This window comes from Lolium perenne, chromosome 5, assembly GCF_019359855.2.
Source record: "Lolium perenne isolate Kyuss_39 chromosome 5, Kyuss_2.0, whole genome shotgun sequence".
NCBI classification, from domain to species: Eukaryota; Viridiplantae; Streptophyta; class Magnoliopsida; order Poales; family Poaceae; genus Lolium; species Lolium perenne.
The window spans coordinates 222637481-222658250 of record NC_067248.2 but is presented as its reverse complement, the minus strand read 5'-3'; the positions used below and the strand labels follow the sequence as shown (position 1 = coordinate 222658250).

At 44.9% G+C, this 20770-nt stretch overlaps 2 protein-coding genes across 2 annotated transcripts; both read right to left on the bottom strand.

Moving 5' to 3' along the window:
* Positions 1–9686: 9686 nt before the first annotated feature.
* Positions 9687–12265, bottom strand: LOC127302034 (uncharacterized). The gene is made up of 3 exons (XM_051332378.2): positions 12055–12265; positions 11682–11885; positions 9687–10669 (listed from the first exon to the last, which is right to left on the bottom strand). Exons 1-3 carry the CDS (start codon positions 12166–12168, stop codon positions 9923–9925), a joined length of 1065 nt encoding a protein of 354 aa, XP_051188338.1. The 5' UTR covers positions 12169–12265; the 3' UTR covers positions 9687–9922.
* A 106-nt stretch (positions 12266–12371) lies between these two features.
* LOC127302035 (peroxisome biogenesis protein 5-like) lies at positions 12372–15406 on the bottom strand. Its single transcript, XM_051332379.2, has 3 exons — positions 15176–15406; positions 12808–12882; positions 12372–12728 (listed from the first exon to the last, which is right to left on the bottom strand). Exons 1-3 carry the CDS (start codon positions 15329–15331, stop codon positions 12555–12557), a joined length of 405 nt encoding a protein of 134 aa, XP_051188339.1. The 5' UTR covers positions 15332–15406; the 3' UTR covers positions 12372–12554.
* Between the last annotated feature and the right edge of the window lie 5364 nt (positions 15407–20770).

The following is a 20770-nucleotide window of genomic DNA, read 5'->3' as shown; positions in this document are numbered from 1 at the left end:
GCCGCTGCGCCGACGGCGTTCCTCGGATTTGGGTCGAGGCCGGAGCAGCAATTGCTCCCAGCTGAGCCGTGGTGGGCTCGCGGGATTCAGGTGGTACGCGTCTTGGCTGCAGCTGGCAGGTTCTTGGTAATTTCGACGATGCGCGAGCACTGCGACTTTCATCGGCAAGGGTTCTGTCTTGCGGAGGAGCTCACTCTGTAGTGTCCCGGAGGAGCACTCGACGGATTTCGGCCTTTTTGTCGTAGTCTAGTTTGAGTGTCGGGTGTGTACTGTGGGTGTTCGGCCTTTTCTTAGGCTTGTAATGTAAACTTCCTTTCTATCAATGAATCGAAACGCAAACCTTTTGCGTTTTCGCGAAAAAACAGTTTGGTGCCGCCGTTGCTCCAAACAAATTCATGTTTTAGAGTCAAATGTATCAGCTTTGTTCTACCAAGTTTTTTCAAAAAAATATTAGGACTTAGCCATGGTTAAATTAGTAATGCCTTAACCGCAATTACAAAGTATTGGAAGATCAGCTTATAGGCAACTTACACCACAAGAAAGGAACAAACACATCTTGCTAGTTGAGGCCCTCGTCCATCCGCTAAATCAAACATTGGAGAAGACACGATGAGAAGGTACGTTAGGAGAGAGAACCAGTCTTTGTCTTCGCCTCGCAAGCCGTCGAAGTATAGACATCCTCTTCTGCCACCTAAGAAGGATCCTACCTTCTCGCCCATGGTCGAGGCATCGCATCGACGAGAGCAGGAGAAGCTCCACCTATAGCACCGAGGTCACACAGGACGGGCTGCCCAAAGCAGGAATTATCACCGAGATCACCTCCGCACAAGAAACGCAGACATCGTCGTCGACTGCCACATTGATCGCCATCAAGACGCGAGCTTTAGGACTGAAGTCACCGAACAAAGACACGGCTGTAAGGTTGGCATCACAGCCACCACACAGGTCAGGACACAAACACCAGCAGCTCGAAGTCGCCGCAGATCCCTATCCTCTCTCGCCCAGGCTTGAGGATGCCGCTCCGCCAACGACACCGACACCACATGGCAGAAGAGAAATCAAGCAAGGTACCGACGAAACACGGCACCGCGCCACCACAACAGGGATGGTGCCACTGGAACCCACCAGAACACGTAGCTCAGCACCACTCCTCCAACCCAAGATGGCGTCTTCAGCAAAGAAACGGAGCCACCGCACCATAGCGACCAAATCCGAGAGATTTTGGGTTTTCACATGGGACGAGGAGGGGGAATGTATACGCACCTCACGTGTGCCTCCAGAGAGGGGAACGGCGCAAAGCGTCGCCGTCGTGACTGCCACCGCCAGTCAAGGGTTTCCCCCGGGCCAGAGCTCCCATTCCCATCGCCCGAAGTTGAAACCCGGCGAGAACACCAGGCCCCATCAGCCTCGGGGTGGGAGCCACACACAGGGAGGTAGAGCAGTAGCCTCCGCTCCCTCGCAGCCCGCGCGGCCAAGAAGAGCATCCCACGGCAACCCTACCGTGGGCGATGTCGCCCTAGTTAGGGCAATATGCTTATTGTATTATCAGGGGGCCAAAGGCCACAATATATAGTACATGTACAGGTGCACATATGCAGAAAGCCCCCTAACATATGGGGAAACTACAATAGACAAATATATACATCTAACACCCCCCCTCAAACTCATGGTGGATCCACAACACTGAGTTTGGAGAGTAAGAAATCATGCTGCGCTCGAGTCTGTGCCTTCGTAAAGAAATCCGCCAACTGCAAATCTGAAGGCACATAATAAACCGCAACAACATCATCCTGGACCTGTGCACGTGTGTAAAAAGCATCAACACCGATATGCTTGGTCAGCTCATGCTTGACCGGATCACGTGCAATACTGATAGCACCTGTACTATCAGACAAAAGTGGAGTGGGTGTCCTAACAGAAACCCCAAAATCTGCAAGCAACCACCGTAACCAAGTCACCTCAGCAATCAACAAAGCCATAGCCCGCAACTCAGCCTCAACACTCGAACGGGAAACTGCGACCTGTTTCTTCGTCTTCCAAGCAACAAGCGAACCACCTAGAAACACACAGTAAGCAGAAAAGCGAACGACGATCCGTAGGATCACTCGCCCACGTAGCATCCGAAGAGCACTGGAGCTGGAGAGAGCTGGAACGGGGAAAGAAAAGGCGACGAGTGATCGTGCCACGAAGATAACGAAGAACACGGAGGAGATGACTATAGTGAACAGTGGTAGGAGCTGAGACAAACTGACTCAGAATATGAACAGGATAAGAAATATCAGGACGAGTGACAGCAAGATAAACAAGACTCCCAACAAGATGGCGATAACGGGTGGGATCAGGAAGAGGATCACCATCAGTAGGACGAAGCTTAACATTAAGCTCCATAGGAGTATCGACTGTGCGCTCATCCCCAAGAGCAGCACGAGCAAGAAGATCCTGAATGTACTTTTCCTGAGAGATAGAAAAGCCATCAGAAGTGGAGGAAACCTCAATGCCAAGAAAATAGCGAAGAGGACCAAGATCAGTCATAAGAAACTGATCGCGAAGACGAGCCTTGACGAAGGCAATATACTCAGGATCATCACCAGTAATGATCATATCATCAACATAGAGAAGAAGAAGAGTACGTCCACGAGGAGAAGTGTGAACGAAAAGTGCTGGATCATGAAGACTAGGAGAGAAACCAGCAGCAGTCACCACAGAGGCGAAGCGCTCAAACCAGGCACGAGGGGCCTGTTTGAGACCATAGAGAGAACGTCGAAGACGACAAACCATCCCATCGGGAACAGAATACCCAGGAGGAGGCTGCATGTAAACCTCCTCACTCAACTCGCCATTAAGAAAAGCATTCTGAACATCAAGCTGGAGACAGACCAGCGACGAAGCAACAGCAAGAAGGGTACGCACAGTAGTCATATGAGCCACAGGGGCAAAAGTCTCATCATAATCACGGCCGTGCTCCTGCTGAAAGCCACGAGCCACAAGACGCGCTTTATAGCGCTCAAGAGATCCATCAGAGCGAGTCTTAATTTTATAGACCCACTTACACGTGATAGGACGAACACCAGAAGGGGGAGAAACAAGATCCCAAGTGCCAGTGCGCTCAAGCGCAGCGATCTCCTCAGCCATGGCAAGCTGCCATTCAGGATGACGCTCGGCATCCCGATAAGAAGTCAGCTCGGAAACGATAGAAAGACCATACTGACTAGGAGAGTAACGAGCTGGAGCACGACGCTGACGAACAGGCCGTGAAGGGGGAAGGTCATCAGCGGAGGACAACTCATCAGAAGAAGAGGAAGAAGGGACAACATCAGAAGGATCCGAAACCGGAGAACGAGGAGTACTAGGTGGACTAGACGGAGGAGAGGATGGCGCCGAAGGGGACGCATCAGGACTAGGAGGGGGAGGAGACGGGATAGCAGGGGGTGCATCCGGAAAAAGAAGAAAAGAGATATCATCCACCGGGTAAGTACCCGAGGTGGGACGAGGATAGAAGGGACGCGTCTCATCAAACGTGACATCACGAGAGATGCGCATCCGACGACCAACAGGGTCCCAACAGCGATAGCCCTTATGCTCATCACTGTATCCAAGAAAAACACACTCAACAGACTGAGCGGTCAGCTTGGTGCGATCGCGAGGAGGGAGAAGAACATAGCAAACGCAACCAAATAAACGAAGTGTCGAGTAATCTGGAGAGCAACCAGAAAGACGCTCGAGAGGAATGCCACCTTGAAGGGCAGCAGAAGGCTGAATGTTAATGAGGTAAGTCGACGTAGCGACAGCCTCAGCCCAGAAATGCGGCGGAAGAGAGGAAGCAATCATCATAGCACGGGTAGTCTCAAGAATATGACGATGCTTACGCTCGGCGACACCATTTTGAGCATGGGCGCCGGGACACGAGAACTGGGCAAGGGTGCCCTGCTCAGCAAGAACACCACGCAGGTGCTGGGAGATATACTCTCCGGCAGAGTCAGCACGAAACACACGAATAGGCGTGGAATACTGAGTACGAACCATGGCTGCAAAACGCTGATAAATAGAAAGCACCTCGCTGCGAGAGTGCATAAGAAACAACCAGGTGTATCGCGAAAAATCATCAATAAACAAAATATAGTATCGATGACCCCCTTTCGAAGGGAAGGGAGCCGGACCCCAAACATCTGAATGCACTAAATCAAAAGGTCGCTGAGATACAGACGCACTAGTAGGATAGGGAAGCTGAATCTGTTTGCCTAGCCTACAACCCTGACACGAATGCAAAGACACATCTCCTGAGACAGACCCCAGAAGACCACGACGAACTAATGACGATAAACGGGAGCCACAGAGGTGACCCAGCCGATGATGCCACTGCTGAAAAGATCCGATGACGAAGCGGCAACCGCGGAGAATCGCGAGATGAAGTGGCAGCAGAAGGAACGCGAAGCCAGTCTAACTCCCAGAGCCCCGGGGACTCAAGGCTGCGAGGGCCAGCTCCAACCAGGGCCTGTGTACGGCGGTCCTGAACAGCACAAGAATCAGCGTCAAGAATGACGCGACAACCAGAATCAGTAAGCTGACTAGCGGAAAACAGGTTCATCTTAAGACTAGGAACATGGGAAACATCAGGAACAGAGAAAGAAGTAGTAGAAAGAGTGCCTCGACTGGAAACAGGGAGAGAGGTACCATCAGCCGTGATAACATGAACAGGCGAAACAAGAGAGCGAAGAGCAGAAAGAATAGAAGACGCAGAGGTCATATGAAAAGAAGCTCCAGAATCCAGATACCACGGGGATGACGTACCTGACTGTGTGGAAGAAGGTGGTCGCGCGGTGCCAGAAGAGCCAGGCACAGAACCAGCAGTACCCGTCGAGGAAGAGCCTGTACCAGCGAGCAGACCACGAAGACCACGGATAATGTCCTGATCAGATAGCGCAACAGCAGAAGAACCTGAAGAGCCAGCCTGACGACGAGTAAGGTGCGGCGGGCGTAAGCTGGGATCCCTCTGCCAGCAAGTAGAGATAGTGTGGCCAGGCCTGCCACAGTAGGTGCAAGGAGGTGACGTCGAACCACGAGGCTGCTGGGGCTGACGCTGACCAGGAGTAGGCAGTATCGGCTGTGCCGGAGGCCGCAACGAAGTCGGCGGCATAGGAGGTCCACGAGCAGACGGCACAGGAGGGCCACGAGCAGCAAGAACAGAGGGAACCTCAAGAAGACCAGCACCACGAAGACGAGTCTCCTCAGCATGAAGCTCAGCAAGGACCTCAGAGAGCGGAACACGACCACGGGCAAGCAGCTGGGCCCGGCGCGGCTCAAACTCCTTACGGAGCCGCGACAAGAACTCAAAAACGCGCTAAAACTCCAGATCCGCGCGCACAGTCAGACAGCAGGGACAGGTGGCACACACAGCTGTACGGAGAGAATCAAGCTGGCGCCAAATAGTAGCACTCTGAGTGTAGAACTCATCAATAGTAGAATCACCCTGCTGAAGAGCATGCTCCTGGCGGACCACAGACAGGTAAAGAGCATCACCAGACGGCTGATAGCGCTGACGAAGAAAAGCCCACTGAGCAGCAGCGGTGGGAAGACCCATAAACTCAGCAGCATACTGAGGCAGAACACTGGAGGTAAGAACAGCAGCAGCACGAGCATCCTCATCAATCCACTGAGTGTACTCCGTGAGATCCTGCCGGTAAGTCGCAACGGCAGTAGAGTGGTCCTGGACCTTCCGGTCATAATCAGCCAGAGCAGTGTCATCAGCACTCTTGGCTGCATCCTTATCCGCCTGAGTAGCATCAGGGGCAAGGGCAACAGGTGGCGGTGCAACAGGCACCGTAGGAGCAACAGGGCGCGGCGGACAGGAGACCTCGCCAGAAAGCATACCCCAAAGACGAAGACCGCGCATGTGGACGCGCATAAAGGTAGCGAAATCAGGGTAATTCGCGCCATCGAAGATCACCGGGCAGCGAGGGATCGCAACATAGCCCGAGGAAGACATAGTTTTTTTTTTCGTTTTTTTTTTTTGCTTTTTTTTTTTCTCAAAACGAAGTCAACAGACGAGAAAACGGGCCTGCGTCACGGGAGCGGCCTGGCGACGGGGAGCGTCACAGAAGCAGGAGCCGGCGGCGCAGAGCGCTGACCAGGCGGAGTAGAGCAGGCGGGATCCGACCCAGGCGGATGAGCGCAGGCGGGATCCGAGCAGAGTAGAGCAGGGCAGCCTCGAGCCGGGCGGGGAGCCGGGCGGAGACCGTCGGGAGATCGAAGGGCGGCGCCACGAGCGGGAGATCGAATCCGGGAGGAGAGCAGGCGGGCGGGCAGGAGAATCGGGCGGCGCCACGAGCGGGAGAGGAATCAGGCGGCCGGGCGGAATCGGCCGGGATTGCGAGAAATCGGGCGACGGAACAACAACGTCGGCCGAAGCAAACTAGAGGATCAATATTTGCTCTGATACCATGTTAGGGCAATATGCTTATTGTATTATCAGGGGGCCAAAGGCCACAATATATAGTACATGTACAGGTGCACATATGCAGAAAGCCCCCTAACATATGGGGAAACTACAATAGACAAATATATACATCTAACAGCCCTCACCTTGAAGATCGTCGCCTCAGAAGCCTAGGCTCTCACCGGGGAGACCACCCTCCGACCACCACCCTGGTCCAAGGCTGCTCCAACTAGAGTAGATTGGAATAGAAGGTGCCAGCCGAGCTCCCGCACCGGTATAGGAGAGCTCTTCGCGAGGGTCCTCCACCTATCGCCACGCAGGAGAGCCGAGAGCCTAGATTCACGCCGCCCCCTTCACCGGCGTCGCGAGCTTGGCCGGCGGCGTCTCAGGGGGCGATGAGGACGGGGAAATGGAGGGGGAGCGGTGGTGGCCGAGCTAGGGTTCCGCCCCCTCAGTCGCCAGGAGGAAGTGACGCGAGGAGAGCAAACTGGTTTTCAAATACCCTTGTTCTACCAAGTGACTCGAGGTACTAATGAAATCCGCTCAATAAACACCACCTTCATACAACAAACGAGGAAATGTCATAGACTTGGGACATAGAGCTCAAGTTAACAATACTCCCAATTGACTGAAACTGCATGTAATATATTTGGCCGTGCCATGTGCTTCTATAGAGATTCAAGGAGGCAGTTTATTTGTTAAGTTATTCGTGCATGTAGGCGGAAAATGGTGGCTTGAGATGTGGGAGAAGTGCCCACATGGTGCGTGTGTACGGTTAGTGGGTATACCTTCACTGCTGCTTTTGTGATGCCTACATAAGGCATTGTATTCATGTTTATTTTGCAATAAGAATGAGAAAAATGTAACCAGGATGGTTCCAAGGGAGAGAGTCTGAGCAAAGCCATGATTTTTCTTGCTTGGCTATGTGTATATTGTGTGTGCTCATGAGAAAGACAAGAGCGATTGAGAGATCGAGTGAGAGGTAGAAGAAGAAGGAACTAAGAGATTCAGTTCCAACACAGCCCATGCATTTTACTTATTATCCCTTAGTAAATGGTACACATATCAGGTAAAACTAGCCCACAAAGCTGATATGGTTGCCCCCTCCCCCCCAACGATTTTTTTTTTTTTTGAAAGGAATAATGTAGGGGAAGGCCCTATAGTGAATTTTCTTTTTTCGAAATAATAAGAATCTAAATTTGCATCCTTAGGAATTTGAATCTAGGCATCCACTTTCCTAACCAATTGAGCTAGGCTCTGGTCCAAGGTTTGTCACATGGCCTCATAGGTCTTGGAGGACGTGCAAAGCTCTCATGCGTAATTCAAGTATAAACCTCCACGGAAGCAGTATTTATAGCCCATCTCCTTAACCCTTAGCTTAGTTTGGCCGAAACATTACAAGATATACGGTCTTATATGTAATTGTTGGTATATGTGTTTGTAACTTCTATGTCAAGAACATTGCCTTGTAACTTCTATATATAGATCAATACAATGCACCACAACGTGCGGTTTCCATATTCTTACATGGTATCAAAAGCAAAACTCGGCTAAAACCCTAGATTGCGCATGCCGCTTCCGCCGTCTCTCCGAGGCCACCCATCTCAACCCTAGTCCACCACTGCCATGACGCAGAGCGAGGACGAGTGCTCGCTCGCTGTCGCCAAGGAGTGTGACACCCGCAAGCTCGCCCTCTCAACCGTGCCGCACATCGATGGATCGGTCTCCTTCTTCCTTGTCACCCTGCACGCGCAGGCCATCGGCCTCAACATCATCAAGGGTCACGTTCTTGTCACCCTGTCACTCGACACCGGCGTCCACATCAATCGGTGCACCTTCTTCTGCGCCACCTCCCGCAAGTATGGCATGCTGGATCACCTCGACACGACCCTTGCTACACCCATGCCGGAGTGGTCTCTCCTTGACACCATGAGCATCCTGTGGATCTATGGATCGGTCTCCCTCGAGATCCTTGGCACCATCAGGACTCCGAAGACCCAACCGTTAGGGATCTCTAGAACGCCATCAACGATCACAACATGAATTGGCAGCTCATCCTTTCCACAGAGCTCAACCAGATCAGTCAAGGGGAGCTGACCATGACCAACTACCTCCTCAAGATCAAAACCCTAGCTGGTGGCCTCGCCGATCTCAATGCCCCCGTCAATGATGCGACTCTCATCCTCCACTGCCTCAATGGCCTCGTCGAGAAGTAATTGCTGAACATACCATCTCCCTCATGGTGCCATCCTCCTCCTTTGACCAGTGCCGCTCGCTACTCACTCTTAAGGCCATGAAGCGCAAGCACAACTCCAACGCTGAGACCCGTGACACCGCGGCCCAGACAAAACCTGGCAAGAAGAAGAAGAAGAAGAAGAAGAAGAAGGAGGATCCGCCCACCTCGGGTGCCCGCTGGCCAACCCCTCAGTTTCCCTGGAATGGCGCCATCAAGATGTTGTCGTACTCCTCGGTGTGCCAGCGTCCTAGGACACTGCCCAGTTTACATGCAGCCTTTTTCTCTTTTTTATTTTTCATTTTTAGCTGGGCGCATCATCGATGTCTTAGGACATCTTATGAGTATTTTTAATATATCTTCGTGATATTAATATATTTTCTTTAACAAAAAAAAGAGAAACTGCTAAGACAACACAGATGAGAGCCCCTGCGTAAGATAACTACGCCTTCATACCAAACTGAAGCAAATACCAAGGTACGAAAAAAAAAACATAAATCTTTTGTATCATATTGAGTAATTTTGCGGACATAAGTCCTGGCTGGGATTTGGGTACAAAAAGAATTGGGAGTTGATAGAAGATCTGGTGCCTTTTAAGAAGACATACTATTAGCGTCTTTGAGGCGTTTTATGATTCTTGCTGGAAAAAGTCATCTCGGAGATAGTGTGGCGTTCCTGGTAGTAGGCGTAGTAGCTGGAACTGTGATTTATCTTCAGTCTTTGTTACCTGATGATGCCTAATGTTGCTGTCACGGGTTGTAATAAAATTTGTTGAAGCTGGGGGCTATGACCATCATTCGGAAAAAATATCAACTTGTACGAAGCTACCCAAGGAAAACTTATGGACATCAGTAGCTACTAGCTAGAGAGATGACTCTTCAAGATGTAGATTTCTATCCATATGTGATTGTACATCGAGCAGCTTCAGTACACATGCTATGATCACAAAACTGGATACAAATTTGATGGAAATGATGTAATTCAATATCTCTAGGTTCAAGCATACGGCTAGTTTCAGGATTTTAGCACCATATACCACAAGTCTTAATAAGTCTTAACAGCCAGCACCTTCGGGTGTCATAGTCTCAGAGCCCAGATAGGTCTTGCACATACATGGGTTTACAACAGAAGAGGTCTGGTTTACACCATTGAATTCATATATCAAACCATCTTACCCTAAAAGATACATCAATTACCATTCACAAATACTGGTTTGGATTGTAAATCGTAATATTGTCAACAGAAGCTGGTGCATCTCAGAGCCTGGCCACGGCCGGTACAGCCGAGGAGCTGGTTGCGGGCGCTATCTCCTCCACATGAGATGGCTCCACCTGCGTCTGCGCCTTTTCTGAAACTAACACGGACCAACTGCAATTTCTCGGAATAAAATCAGCTTCCATCTTTCCTGAATTCTCTAGTATCTCTACAATCCTTTGGTTCTTCTCTGGCGTCGAAGGGATCTCTTCCATCATCTTCCTAGCCACCGCGAGCAACTTCCCTCTTCTCAACGTGTGCTCCTTCAGAGCCTTGAAGTACTCCCAGCGCTCACATTGGAAAGACGTGAAACGCTCCCTCTGAAGAGTCGCCACATCAACATTGGTGATCCCCATAAAAGCGGAGGCCACGGCGCTGCCACCGACCACAGGATAGTCCAGCCTGGTCCTCTGACCAGGAACCATGGGCAGAACCGTGAACGGAGTGTCGCGGAACTCGAAAGGGAAATGCTGCCTCATCGTGATGACTGCTAGCATCGCTGCGTCCTGTAAGGCGTTGAAGAGGGATCCACGCGTCGCTTCTATTTTAACCGACCAGCCGGAGCGCTGCTGCAGCCCCTCCATTTCGATCCCTACTCGATGTTCGATCACCTGCTCATGCCACTTGATGGACTCATCAAAAAACTTTGGTTGAAAAAGGCCACCCAGGTGGCTCAACGCAATCCCGAGGAATGACAGCCAGCTACCTGGTAACTCATCAGTGCTTATGACTAGTTGGTCTATTCCCTGCTGCAATAGGAGAGAAATAGAATGCATTATTTTCAGAGCAGTAAACGCCTTCCACAACAATTATGAGATCACATCCAACAGTTTGCAGGAACCACGCATGCATATAAGGTAATGTACGGGATACTGCCCATTGCCCCCCGTCATATAGAGATCACCAAATGTATACAAGAGGTGTATAGGACAAGAACATGATCATGCGACAGTTGGAACTCTGTACGTGATAATGTTGATTTTACTAAAAGTTCAGGAACGAATGGACAATGTCAACTTAAGGAAACTGGTAATAAAGGAAAGTTGTATCTAGTTTTTTTTGCGGGTACAAGTTGTATCTAGTTATTATACAATGAAAGACAAAAGAGTAGGTCATCATATATGGTATACCTGAAATTTATATATGATAATCATCACACATTGACTTATATTCAAGCATATGAGATTGCGTGACAACTACCTTGTTTGTAATGCATGTTCCACCTATCTGACATTTGGCCTACTGAGCCTAGTGTTACAACATGATGGCATAGTTGAAGGAGTAAAACCTTTTTATCTCACAAGTAAACATGTACGTTGTATTGAATCAGAATCAATGCAGTAATCTGCATGTAGTACAATCAAATGTAGTTATTGTGACCTTAACATCAATTATACTGGAGTCAATTAAACCCACATGGTTTGAGCCACAAGTTGCAGTAACTGAGTACTACGCATAACTGCACTTCATTACGGCCTTGTAATTTCACAATACCACAAGTAAATATTTTATGTTCCAAAGCTCAATCTACTGACTCACTTGGTTGTATAACATTTTATAAGCTAATTTATAACTGGTACGGTCCAAGGTAATGCCATCAGCATTATCAAATTAAAGTGATTATACTTTTCTTTTTTATAACTTCGTAGCCCTTGTCAAATGTCAACTTGGATTGAATACATTACCAAATGACAGTTACATATCTAACTTAGAACTGATTAACTTGGATAAAGTGTAAACTGCAGTTTAGAAGGCACTGACCTGTTCAAACTCAGATAACCAACTATCAACACCATGTTGCTGTTCAAATAAGGGTGGCAAGACTTTGGTGCAACGTTTTTGCAACTCATAAACCGTTGTAGGGGCTTGGTTCCAGAACTCATCCACTTGTGGATGCGATATCATTCGAGCCAACCTCATCTCAATATCATAAGAAGCATCTATAATGTCTATAAATCTGTTAACCTAACAAAAATAAACCAAGTGTTAAGTGTTTCAGACAGAAGGTATGAGGATCAACACTTGAAGGCTAATCAATTAGAAAGGGAAGTTGGTTAGCAAGTAAGTTTTTTCTGTGCCCTGTGTCCTCATGTTTCTAGATGATCTTTAGACAGAGGTATGAAACTAAGCTAACCAGTCCTTGTAAATGTTCTCCAGGTTGATGCGCCAAAACATTGTTTGGTTGAAATGGACTTTGACACAAAAGTTCAGGAAGACCCATCTCTTGTGGACCTGAAACAAAATGCATTAGGGTTAACTACATTGTGTTTTGAGTCCCATTGGAAACCACAGGGTACAAACCATCTGTGCCCTATGAAAGCAATTTCTGTACCAAACAAAGTTTTGAGTAAATGGCATCGTTTCCATTTCTCAAGAAACAAAAGTATAAACTTAACCGTGCTGTTGGCATTCTGTATTCGAAGTTACTAAGAAATTTAGTAACATTTAGTGGAAAGAAGGAAGATAGAAAAAGGCATCCAGTTCAACCATATAAGCTAATAGGCCATAAATTATGAGTTATAGAAAGGTGCATAATCGAGCAAAACCTGATGCAGAGTAATCAGCTTAATTGAGTTATTGGATGTGTCAGTTTTATTCCATGCATTGACATAACTAACAATATTTAGAATCACGTCAGTGTTGAAACTTGCCGAGTTTGGGATTCAAATTCATGCTAGTAGCCCTATCAATTTGCTCCAACTCTTGAAGGTCAGGCCCCATCCCTCTGAGTTCAGGAACTGAAAGAATTGAGGTTTGAAAATTATCACCACAAGCATCTCCATGATGACCATTAACAAAGTCGGCGCCCTGCTGATTTTCAACTGGAATTAGGAAACATCACAGATAGTCAGATACACATAGGACTGTGGGGATTAGGGAGAAAAACCTTGATGCTTCTGGTAGATCCCTGATCTAGGTCGATCTCATTCTCATCTCCTGGAACTGTTGATAAAGGAACAACCTTGAATAGATCAAAAGAAGCTTTTAGGAGAACTGCGGATGTTGAAAGTTCCTTTTTAATTTTCAAGAAAATTACATAGATGTGTTCACATGATCATTATCAGCCTAAATTGCTTCAAAAAAGACATCAACTGAAAACACGAGTAAATTAATCATAATTTCCTGCTAGATTAGACAATACTGACACACTGAAGTAAGAAAATACAAACTAAAATGAAAGCTGGCAAAGCTTTCCAGTAAAATGATATCGAAGGAACCTAGGTTTCCCAATGAGATACCAGCCAGAGTTATAGGGTCCACCATTTGACCTAACTGCTTAACTAGAAGTATAAATTTTGACCTTTGACTGTTAAGATTTAAGTACAAGTTTTTTTCTTTCCCAGAAAAAAAAAAGTCCAAAGTAGAAAGGCTTAAATGAAATTAAATCCTCGAACTATGGAAAATCAACAGCTAGCAAGCTTTACGTTACTAGTATTTTCAGACCATTCAACAACTAGCAAGCTTTAAATTTTCAAGATAGAGAAGCTATTGAACTTCTCTAACCAAGAGAACTAACAGAATTAGCCTCTACCCATAATTTTTGTAGAATTGCATGCACCAACTAATTTAACCAAAGGTCCGAATAAATGGAGAAAGGTAAGCTACGCGCTTATCCTTCAACATCCTGCCTCGCATGTGGCTACCTCATGCCTAAACCTAGAACGAAAGTGGGCATCTCTTTTTTACTTTAAAATGCAGTAGTTGGGTCTTGAACTGATCGTGCTATGAATGTGGGCTGGTGACGGTGCTTCAACAAATCTACATGCACACCCGTAACCTGCCAACGCTGAATGTCTAGTCTTCCTTAGCTCTGTTCCTAGTGTATGTTTCCTGCGGCCTTGGGCTGCTGTTGCTGGTGGGTGTGGACTTTGAACTCTGTTATCTTGGGTGCGTGTTGTATTGTTATCTGTTGTTAAGACTTGCTGCTTTATTAATTTAAAGCTGGGCTTTATGCCTGTTATCTAAAAAACTGATCGTGATACTGGGTAATACCATGGAGAATATCATATGCACCAACCAATTTAGCCAAAAGTCCAAACTAATGGAGAAAGGTTGGAAATTCTCTTATACCTGAATCAAAATTAAAAGCTTGCTTTTAAAATGTATAACTTTGGATCAAACATCATTCACAAAAAATCTGCTGAAAATGTGAAATAATTCCTGGACTTGCAGCTTAAAATGTTCTATATGCTGGACATCTTGCCCTGCATAAGTTCAGTAGGAATTGTAGGTGAAACCCCCAACTTTCACTATTTTTTAAGACTTTAATATGTGATTTTTTATTTTTTGTAAATGGCTCCCTGGCGTTCACATCATTTGTGTCGTGTATATTCTTCCCACCTTGACTATATTCACTTTGAAGCTATTTGCAAATGGTACAAATTTCAATAGGTGGTCCTTTCCAGGTGTTCAAGCTAGTGGTATACCATATTTCATATACCAGTACTTTGAACTGCAAACTAAACGGATTTTCAAATAAAGAATGTGTACATAATTGTTTGAATAAATGAAGTGGGTGTAATACGCATGTCCTATTAATCTACAAAATTTTGAGAAAGAACCATAAACTGATTTTTCTTATAACAAACTAATTTATTGTGGATGGAAAGGAAGAAAACCATTTCAGTATTCCAGAGAACAATAAATTCTTATTACAGAAGTGCACTTTGAAGTTGTTTTATATCTGAGATCATCAAAATATTATTTCCTTTCAGTCTAAATGTCGAAATTAGCATCTCCTTGTGAATATGATAGTCATTAACCGAGCACCTGTCCAACTTAGTCCCTTTGACTAAAACAGATGGACGATTCACATTAAAATTGTATTTCATGGTTACCTTCAAACTATGCTATTTATCTCCCAAACAAATCGTGAATGCATGCCAAATGAACCCTCAACGCAATTATGGGGTTGCAAGGGTGGCACACGAGTGTTTGAGAATGATACCCAAATGTGCCCGGGTGCTACCTTCCTTAGATCTAACAAAAGCCACACCACACATGGTCAAAACTTCACCATATGATGTGGAGTTACATAGATCAGCATAGGAGCACCCGACTAGATACAGGGAAATTAGAAAAACACCCTGGTCCCTAAACCCCATCGGCACATCCTGCCAAACCGATCAGCATCTGACCCCCAAAAATGGTCTACGCAACCTTAGCGATCCAAAGCCAGTGGAGTTACTCAGCAGTCGTCTCCTCTGGAGATCGGCTCAAAATGGAGATATGCATGGTTTTAGGATTTCGCGCACCTCAGATTTGGGGGAGTAACCGATGAGGGCGTCGGCCAAGGACCTGAGGGGGTTGGAGGAGGAGGACGACGATCCCGGCGCCGCGCAGGCGGGGCGTCCCATCACCAGATCGCGCAGACCCATCTGCGCCGATGACCGTCGTCCGTCTTCGCCCATGGTAATCGGCGGCGACGTCAGTTACTGCTGCTTCGCTCTGTGTTAGTGACGACGGCTTCGAGGACGGCTCGGGGTTCTTTTTTGAGTCAGCGGTCGTTCTCTGGTCCTGGCTACGGCTATTTATACGCGGAAATTAGGGATCCTTGTTCGATGCAATCGAAGTGGCAAGGAATGGCCGGGATGGCGCGTTTGAGATGCACGAATCTCGTACAAAAAAATATTTTGAAGATTTTGACATGAATGGGATCATAGGAGCAGGAAATGGAACAATATTCACAGGTTTCAACGGAGGAACAGTCTCTACCGTGAAAGTACTAGAGTGACATTTAAACTGCGGGAAAACCATAACTTCAAGTACCATGTAATAGTTTGGTATAGCACGTTGCTCGAAACTCAAATTCATGTTTTCAAGTACAAAACTATCCACTCTTCCTATCGAGTGTTACTCAGGTTCACTATTTAAATTGCTTTCTTTAAACCCACCAATTTTGATTTAACTTTTCACAAATGAAACTAAGGGCATGTACAAGGATGCTCAAAAAGATTAGCCGGCTTAAGCACTAGTACTTATTTATACAAGAAATACACTTAACTAGGCACCTATACTGTAGAAAGAAGAATTTGTAACAAAAGGCTGATTTTTTTGTAAGCACCTATATAAACACTTTCTATTGTATATGGCCTAACCAGGCGACTTGTTACTGTTTACGTGTATGGCTACATGTACACCGTGTTTTGTTCGGACGTAGACACCGCCTAACAAGGCCAGGCAAAAACCACGACGTACGTACGTAATTTGACGAGATCATCGCAACATAAACAACTTATATAAGTTTAGGGGTAGGGTGTGCATGCGTGCGTTCATAGGCGTGAGTGTGTGCGTGTATGTGTGAGAGTCTTTGATTATACTGTGTTTCGCAAAAAAAAAAACCATTTATTAAGGCTTAAGACATTGACTATTCATACTTTTCCTCTCATAATTTCTCTTATCACACAAGCCATGTGTCACAATAGCAAACCACTCTACTTCATGTGACATGTGGGTGTCTATGCCAAAAATAAATCCTCCCGGAGATTTAATGTGAGGGTGAAGTATATGGGTATTATTGTTAATAAGTATGTGAGTTCCTAAGAAGTAAAAGAAAATGTTTTAGTTGCATTGATCGATGACAGTTCTGTATCACAAATGTGTTAAGGTGGCGAGTATGCTTCATGAAAATCGTGATTGGCGTGCATGCTTTACGCGCACCGTGACAAATATCATCATCTTTCTTATCTCCTTTGTCTACAGCAACCACCCTCGATACTCCACTCCTTCCATTCTCTACATGTCTCCTCCACAATACAGCATGACAATACTTCATTGTCCTCCCTCGATACCAACGCTCAACTTCGGCTTCGGCTTCACCATAGTCTTGTTCCACTACATGTTTGCTTTTGAGGTTACAATCTTATGTGTCCAACTCTATGTTTCATCGGAAATCACATGGTTACTAGAGATATCTGATTGCACATTAAATGTGTATTCTTAACATTATCAATTAGAGTCATATGATAAAATGAAATATGTGTTCCTCCACATTGGGTAACAACTATCGATATCGCTTCACTCACTGTTGTTAATGATTGGTTTGAGGTTACTCAAATTTATTTTGTCAACAATTGCTTCCAACTCAAGCTGTTTATGACACGAAACTGGAGGGTTCTTTGTTCAATGGGAGCCACGTGACAAACATTACGAAATAAGTTTTAGCAAAGCGTAATATCTTAACCCTAGCCATGTCATCTATATTTATCGTTCTAATAAAAACATGTGGTGGACCCCATTAAATTAATTTCTCATTTTTTTTGGTCTTCTTCATTACTTTACCATTGTGTGTTTATGTCCCTACTTAATCTTCCACATATGAATAACCATGTGAGAAGGGACAGCCTGTGATCTTCACGAATTGGAAGGATACTAATGAAGTCATCTCAATAACCAACTTCCAAAAACACAAGTAAATGTGATATCCTTTGGAGAAAGATCTGAAGTATACAAAATTTCTAATTGATTTGACATAATACAAAGAGGAAATAAAGAACTAGGAGGGGTTAGTCATCTCCTAGGAGAAGGTATTTAGTTAATTGGGGTTTTTATTAGAGGTCATGGGTCTCGAAGAGGTGTAAATCTATCATGTCTAAACTCTGTATAACCCTAAAGAGAGGTGATGAAGTAGTATTTATAGTCCATCACATTAACTCTTAGTTCAGTTGGGCCGACTCTATACAAACCCATTGGCCTAGCCTAGGCTGTGTATAGGAAGTAAGTTGGACGTTTTGGTGCGACACATCATCTAGACATTCGAGATCCGGTTATAGTCATCTTTTTTTTCGAAACGGGGATGACCGCAGCCTTTGCATCAATAGATGCACACAACTTTCTATTGCACATTTTAGTGGTTCGTAGTTTTACGTCCTGTGGATCACATAAAGTGTACATAAAAATCAACCAACGGAATAAAATCAATACAAGTCGCCTATGCATTTTGTAGTCGTCTAGAAAGCTACCAACCATCTTGATTGAAGATATTTCGTGCACCCATCTCCACACCGGTACACCCAGTATCCATTTGCGCATGTTGCGCCTCCGGAAGCAGGAACGACCACTCATGGATCCAATGAGTATTCATATGGATAATTTGTAGAAAATGGGCGGTACCTTTTTTTTGTTAAAAATCATATCATTTCTACAATTCCACAAAGACCACACTATAGCACAAGTTCCTGCTCAAATTCGCGCTTTAGTATCTTTATCTACCCCATTCAACCAATTTCCGAACATATTCATACAATTTGCTGGTGGTGTAATATTGAAAGTAAAATGTATCACTCTCCAAACAAGACGAGCAACGGGACATTCAAAGAACAAATGGTTGATCAACTCCTCATGGTCACAAAAAGCCATCCCAATTACATTTTGACATATTATCTTTTATAAGAATAATTTTTCTATGTAGGAACCATGAAGATCGTGTATCCATTCATAAATACATTGATTTTTTGTAGCCATTTTTAGTGGCACCTTTAACTTTCAAATATACTTTTTAAGATAGACCATCTGTCCATTTCATAAACTCAACATATATTGATTTAACAGAGAAGACTCCTTAGGTAGTAAGTTTCCAATTGTCTTCCTCGGTATTTAAATTGACGACCATGAGTCGCTGAACCAAATGCAACCAAGCTATCCATCTAGGTTCAAAAAGTATCCGTCTAAACTCTATATTCAGAGGGCTATTTGCTAACACCTCGGCTACCAAAGCATTCCTTTGACGCACGATAGTGTACAACAAGGAATATTGATCTGCTAAAGGCATTTCACCCAACCATGTGTCTTCCCAAAACCTAGTGGATTGACCATTTCCTACAAAGAAAGATCCCCTCTCAAAGAAATCTTTCTTAACTCTCATAAGCCCCAGACAGAACTAAGAATCCGAGGGTCTTTCCGTCACTTCTGATAGCGTTTTGTTAGTTAGATACTTATTTTGCAATAATTCCTGCCAAACTCCCTCTTCATTAAGAAATTTGAAAAGCCATTTTCTTAACAAACATTTTTTTATATCTAGCACCTCAATTCCCAGTCCCCTTGATCTTTGAGCCGAGAAATAATATTCTACTTGGTTAATTGGTATTTTCGTTTGTGTTGGTCACTTTGCCAAAAAAATGAGACCGCTAGAAATCCAATCTTTTCAAAACCTCTTCGGGAATTTTCAAGAACGATAGCATATACATAGGTAGACTTGTGAGACCGGAATTAATAAGGACAAACTTGTCCCCATATGATAGTAGTGTTCCTTGCTAGCACCCCAGTTTCTTTTCAAACTGGTTCTCAAATGGTTCTATTCCTTATTGAGCCACCTCCTATAGTGGATCTGAATACCTAAATATTTAAACGGTAAAGAACCAACTTGACATCCGAAAATGTTTTTGTACTGAGACTCTAATTCTTTTGACCTTGCCAAAGTAGAAAATTTGGCTTTTGTGGAAATTTATTTTCAAACCAGACACAAAGATACTTAAAATCAACTTCATGTTGATGGCCTTCTCTAGGTCATGCTCCATGAAAAGAATAGTATCATCGGTGTACTTCAAGATAGAAACCCCGCCCTCAACGAGATGAGGAATAAGGCCTCCAATATTCCCACCTCTTTCGCTCTTGAGATTAAGATAGCTAGCATGTCTGCAATAATATTAAAGAGAAGTGGAGAGAGGGGATCGCCTTGGCGCAACCCCTGCTTTTTGGAAATAATGGCCAATGTCGTCATTGAATTTAACTCCGACTAACCCTCCTTGAATGAAGTTTGTAATTAGATCACATCACTTCTGATCAAAACCTTTCATTCGTAGAGATTGTTGTAGAAAAAGACCACTTCACTTTGTTGTAAGCCTTTTCAAAATCTTTTTTAAACATCATCACATCCATCTTCTTCATATGAAGCTCGTGGATGGTTTCATGTAGCACGACTACCCCCTGTAGGATGTGTCGACCCGGCGTGAAAGCAGTTTGAGTAGGTTTAATTACTTTGTGAGCTATCTCTATGATGGGGCTACCTTAGTGAATATTTTAAAACTCACATTAAGAAGACATATGGGTCTGTATTGTTGTATTCCTCCTTTTTTGGCAAAACTGTGATCACCCACAAGTTTAGTTTATACAATGGCAACTCTCCTTGTTGCAATTGTACAAAACATCGCCATAAGGTCATCTTTAATCACACTCCAAAAAAAATTATAGAACTCGGCTGGGAACCTGTTTGGTCTCGGGGCCTTATTATGTTCCATTTGAGATATCGCCTCAAAAACCTCCTCCTCCTTGAAGGACGCGGTGAGAATCTCATTTTCTGCGGTAGAAATCTGCAGAATGTTTGAAATAATTTTTTTACACATAGAGAAACTATCTAGCACCGGCGCACCAAATATTTTCTTATAAAATTCGGACATATATACTTTCAGATTTTCGTCCCCTATTATTGTCCCCTCATCTTGTTCTAATTGTAAAATTTTCTTTTTTATAAACCTTCCATTTGCAATAAGGTGAACATATTTTGTGTTATTTCCCCCTTCTTACAAATGTTTAACTTTTGTCCTTTGAGCACATTTCGATTCTTCTTCCCTTCTAATTTTGTCAACTTATCATTTGCATCTCTCGAATTCCACATTCGAATATGTTAAGAGGGCATGTTTCAACTTTGAAGTCTAACTCATCTATAATAGCCAGGAGTATTTCTTTCTCTTTTCTATATAAACCACTTCTATGACGTGCCCATCCTTTGATGAAGCATCTCAAGTGTTTTATCTTATTTTGCCAGACCTCTATCGGACTATTTCCTTTAACAAATAAATTCCATTCTATTTTAATCATTTTAACAAAACCATCCTCTCGAAGCCACGATAGCT

Bases quoted from the DNA above. Each gene is read 5' to 3' on its own strand.
- LOC127302034 (XM_051332378.2), bottom strand. From the start codon at position 12,168: ATGCATTTTGTTTCAGGTCCACAAGAGATGGGTCTTCCTGAACTTTTG. The intron at 11,886-12,054 runs GTTAGCTTAGTT...TATTTTTGTTAG, and splicing joins GAGAACATTTACAAGGACTG to GTTAACAGATTTATAGACAT. The intron at 10,670-11,681 runs GTCAGTGCCTTC...CTCCTATTGCAG, and splicing joins GGTTATCTGAGTTTGAACAG to CAGGGAATAGACCAACTAGT.
- LOC127302035 (XM_051332379.2), bottom strand. From the start codon at position 15,331: ATGGGCGAAGACGGACGACGGTCATCGGCGCAGATGGGTCTGCGCGAT. The intron at 12,883-15,175 runs GTGCGCGAAATC...GATCTATTCAAG, and splicing joins GTTACTCCCCCAAATCTGAG to GTTGTTCCTTTATCAACAGT. The intron at 12,729-12,807 runs GTTTTTCTCCCT...GAAAATCAGCAG, and splicing joins GATCTACCAGAAGCATCAAG to GGCGCCGACTTTGTTAATGG.